The sequence below is a fragment of the Sinocyclocheilus grahami genome, unplaced genomic scaffold (genome assembly GCF_001515645.1).
Source record: "Sinocyclocheilus grahami isolate Dianchi unplaced genomic scaffold, SAMN03320097.WGS_v1.1 scaffold2972.1, whole genome shotgun sequence".
Classification (NCBI taxonomy): domain Eukaryota; kingdom Metazoa; phylum Chordata; class Actinopteri; order Cypriniformes; family Cyprinidae; genus Sinocyclocheilus; species Sinocyclocheilus grahami.
Window position 1 is genome coordinate 1,307 of NW_015508145.1, and position 3,830 is coordinate 5,136.

A 3,830-nucleotide genomic window follows, 5' to 3' on the forward strand; every position below is an offset into this window, starting at 1 on the left:
TTTTTTATTTTTTCATTCTCACATGGTACTCACATGTTATGCCTGTCATTCACTCCAGTTTCACTGATATTTACCACTGAGAAGTCAAACGACATTTAACTTTATCAAAAAGCTGTGCATGAACTGAATTTGCATATAAGAAAATAGATTAGACAGTTTAAAGTGGAGCATGTGAGACCTAATCATAGATCACAGATTAATAAAGATAGATAACATTAACTCATTGATAAGCTAATGTATTACTGGAAGCAATATGGTAATTTAATTTTTATTTCACTGGGTAATGTAAAATGTTTGTCTGGTTCTCTATATCCTCATAATGTACTGTATTACTTGGGTGGTGGGTGTTTAACAAACTGAATCATGCGCAAACTTCTCAGCAGTCCAGCCTCTGTGTGGGTGGGTAAAGATACATTTAAAGAGATGAAAGCCCTTAGTTCTTCCTATCTTGTCAGGACGAGAAAGTAAAATGGGTCATATATATGTAAGTACAGTAGAGTAATACTAATGAACATCAATTCAATTTGTAATTATATTCTGTTGTAAATGTTAGTGAACATTACTATGGTAATTAATTATACTAGTGAACACTCAATTGCTCTTCGCATAAAGTGTACTTACACTGTACATATTAAGAAGGTACTGAGCAATATTAGGTAACTACTTGGACTTAATATGGGTTAAGGTTAGATTGTGAAATACTGTGGAAATAATGGTTCATGAATTGCCTTATAATTTACAACAGAAATGTAAACAGTATTTAACAAGGTAATATTTAACATGCATTTACAATAAATATTGTTAAATTATGTTTATATTATGAATGTAATTTACATTTTATTTTATTGTTTATGAAGAAAAGGACTTTCCCATAATTCCTTGTGTCACCATATTTTTATTTAAAAAGTTAGTGTTTATGTTACATTTTGTAATATAGTTAAAGTTTACTGCATTAATGACCTTGATGGTGTGTGGTTTGTGTGGGTAATACTGTGCTTTGAATCTTTAAGATATGTCAATATGCTGCAAAGACTGATTTGGATAAACTTTAAATCATTTTGTGGTTTTCCACCTTTGTTACAAAAAAATACAGTGTTTCTGGATACTGCAAATAATTTTTTTTATTTAATGTTCTAGAAATGCTGCAGTGTTGAACATCACTTGGCTCTAGTACTGATGCTACTATTACATACTGACACATCGACAGTAGAAGTCCTCACTTACCAGCACGAGGACCCGCTCACAAGGCAGATACTCACGTGCACACGCTGCCCCCCTGGAACCCACATGAGTCAACACTGCACTGCAACTGAGGACACTGTCTGCTCGCCATGTCCAGAGGACCATTTCACACAGTTCTGGAACTACTTACCGAAGTGCCTGTATTGCAGCACTTTCTGCGTAGAAAATCAGTACATTGAGAAAGAATGCTCTACTACTAACAACAGGGTTTGCCAGTGTAAAGAAGGCTATTTTTGGCAAGCTGACTTCTGCATCAAGCACGCGGAGTGTCCATATGGATACGGCGTCCAGCAAAATGGTATTTTAGATGTTTCTGGGGTTATGATGTTCTCTCTCTCTCCTCTAAATTGCGTGAAATGCTTTTTAATGTGTCTATAGGTACCTTACACCATGATACAAAATGTGAGAGGTGTGCGCGAGGCACCTTTTCTGCGGTCACGTCCTCGACATCGCCTTGCATAAAACACACCGAGTGCAAATCGATGGATCTTGATGTGGTACTGAGGGGAACCGGCTGGCATGATAACATATGCTCAACATGCAAAAATCTACAGAATGCTGGTAAATTTTCTAATTGGTCATCGATTGTCGAATGTCATACATAATTCATATTGTAAAAAGTGGTAACAGTCAGTTGTTACCGGAGCTAGGCCATTTTTACCTGATCTGACCCTTAAATTTTACTTTTGTTGGTTTAACCGAATTGGGTTGATTCAGTAGTCTGGTTCATTCAATGCCAATAAATCTTTCTTACTTGAATACATCTTTAACACATGAAGCAAATTTTTTCAAATTAAGTTTGATTACCTCGTAATTTTTCTATTACCTCAACTTATTATGAATGTTTTTGCATTGTGGTATTCTGACCTGCAGAGATCAGCACAGAGTTAATAAAAGACATTTACACAAGCATACTTTCTGCTAAGACTCTCTCTGGTGCACCCACCTTGGTCAATTAAAACACAAGATTACTCAATTACTAAACACAAAGTAAAATAGAAATATCAAGTATTCCAGAGAGTTGTGTAGTAAGACCACACAAAAAAAAATTATTTTCCACTGTATAGAAAATAGTTGTATACACATTCTTAACAAATCTGCTTAGCGTTACACAAAAAAATATGGGTTTGGAATGATATAAGGATGTCTAAATAATAAAACTAAATTCTTATTTTGCCATTTTATTTTTGGTTTAACTATTTAAATAGCTGTTTTAAGCTTATTTATATAGTACAGCAAAATGTCTGACCGTGAAGACTAAGTCACTGTCTGTTACTTTGGTATGTTTTTTACATTTTCTCTCTAGGTGGTTTATCTATACTGAAAAGGTTCCTGCCAGACTTCTTTGCTCATGAAAAAATACGCCAGTCCAAACTGTACAGATTTATGAGACATCATCTTGGCCAGAAGCTGCAAGGAAAACAATCCCTCTATTCAAACCGATCCCTCTTACTTCTTCCCATTTCAGAGTGGATTAGAGGTGCTAGTATAGACCAGCTCAAGAAATTACCAATGCAACTCAGAAGTAGCAACATCCACAACACTGCAGACAAGCTCTCAAAAATGTTCAAGGAGTTAGAGGCCTCAAATTATAATTGTAAAAATGCAACACATTGAGTTTATTAATAAGCTTATGATTTTTTGGGGTTGTGGGGGGCTTCCCTCTTAAAGGCCACTAAACAGAGATTTTGTTGATGTGAATTGTGTTGCTTGTGAGTGTACGGTGTGCTCTTTTGATGTGATGAACAAGCATGATATTATGTTGGGGGCTGAAAGAAGCATTAATCCCCTTTGAACAATAAATAAACTATTTTTTTGAATGTTTAAATGAGTTGTGCTTTCATATTTAAAAAAAAAACTCATTAGGATTGTTTTTGAGGAAATTTAGCCTTATTATTTTACTGAATGAAAGAAAAGGTGTTCCCATCCAAAGATAAAAATAAATAAAAATAACAATTTTATATTTTTGCTACCACAGGATAAATACAAAGACAGAAAATGAATCATATTTCATGAAATCATACAATCTCAAACCAGCACTAGCTGGCAAAATGAAACACTGGTGCGTTTAATTTTGCTTAATAGCGGAGACAGTAGGTGGCCCAGTCTGAAATCTGAATAAGTTTATCCAACACAGAATACAAGGCTTCATCTCCACATCTGTCCACACTGTCTGAAAATGCAGCATTAATAATTCCAGTTCTGCAGCAGATGTGACAGAGCGAAAGAGTCACTATAAATGCCATGGTTCATTTTGGGAGTTCCACCAGCGTGTGGCTTGAATTATCTTCTAGTGGTTCAGAGTACCACATTTCATTTATCTTTTGCCATGCCAAACAAGTGCAGAAACCATTAGAGGGAGTTCAAGCAGCTAGCTTACCACAAATGGAAGCAAGAATGTTTCTGAGTATTTTAACTGGAAGTCACATGACAACTTGTAGGTATTATGAGACTTTGGTCACTAAGCCATTAAAAAGTGCCCTTTGGTGACACATCAGACTTGTTCCTCTTCCCTTTTTTGTATGTCTGTCTCTGTCTCTCTTTGTCCTCTTCTCTAGTGTTACTGAGCTAACTTTTTTTTTTTTTTT

At 35.3% G+C, this 3,830-nt stretch overlaps 1 protein-coding gene across 1 annotated transcript; it reads left to right on the plus strand.

Moving 5' to 3' along the window:
* Positions 1–431: 431 nt before the first annotated feature.
* Positions 432–2,876, plus strand: LOC107575880 (tumor necrosis factor receptor superfamily member 11B-like). The gene is made up of 4 exons (XM_016262197.1): positions 432–484; positions 1,138–1,540; positions 1,621–1,803; positions 2,549–2,876. The coding sequence occupies exons 1-4, from the start codon at positions 470–472 to the stop codon at positions 2,857–2,859; spliced, it is 912 nt and encodes a 303-aa protein (XP_016117683.1). The 5' UTR covers positions 432–469; the 3' UTR covers positions 2,860–2,876.
* Positions 2,877–3,830: the final 954 nt, after the last annotated feature.

Coding starts and splice junctions, on each gene's coding strand:
- LOC107575880 (XM_016262197.1), top strand. Junction 1,541..1,620: donor ATACGGCGTCCAGCAAAATG/GTATTTTAGATG, acceptor ATGTGTCTATAG/GTACCTTACACCATGATACA. Junction 1,804..2,548: donor CAAAAATCTACAGAATGCTG/GTAAATTTTCTA, acceptor TTTTCTCTCTAG/GTGGTTTATCTATACTGAAA.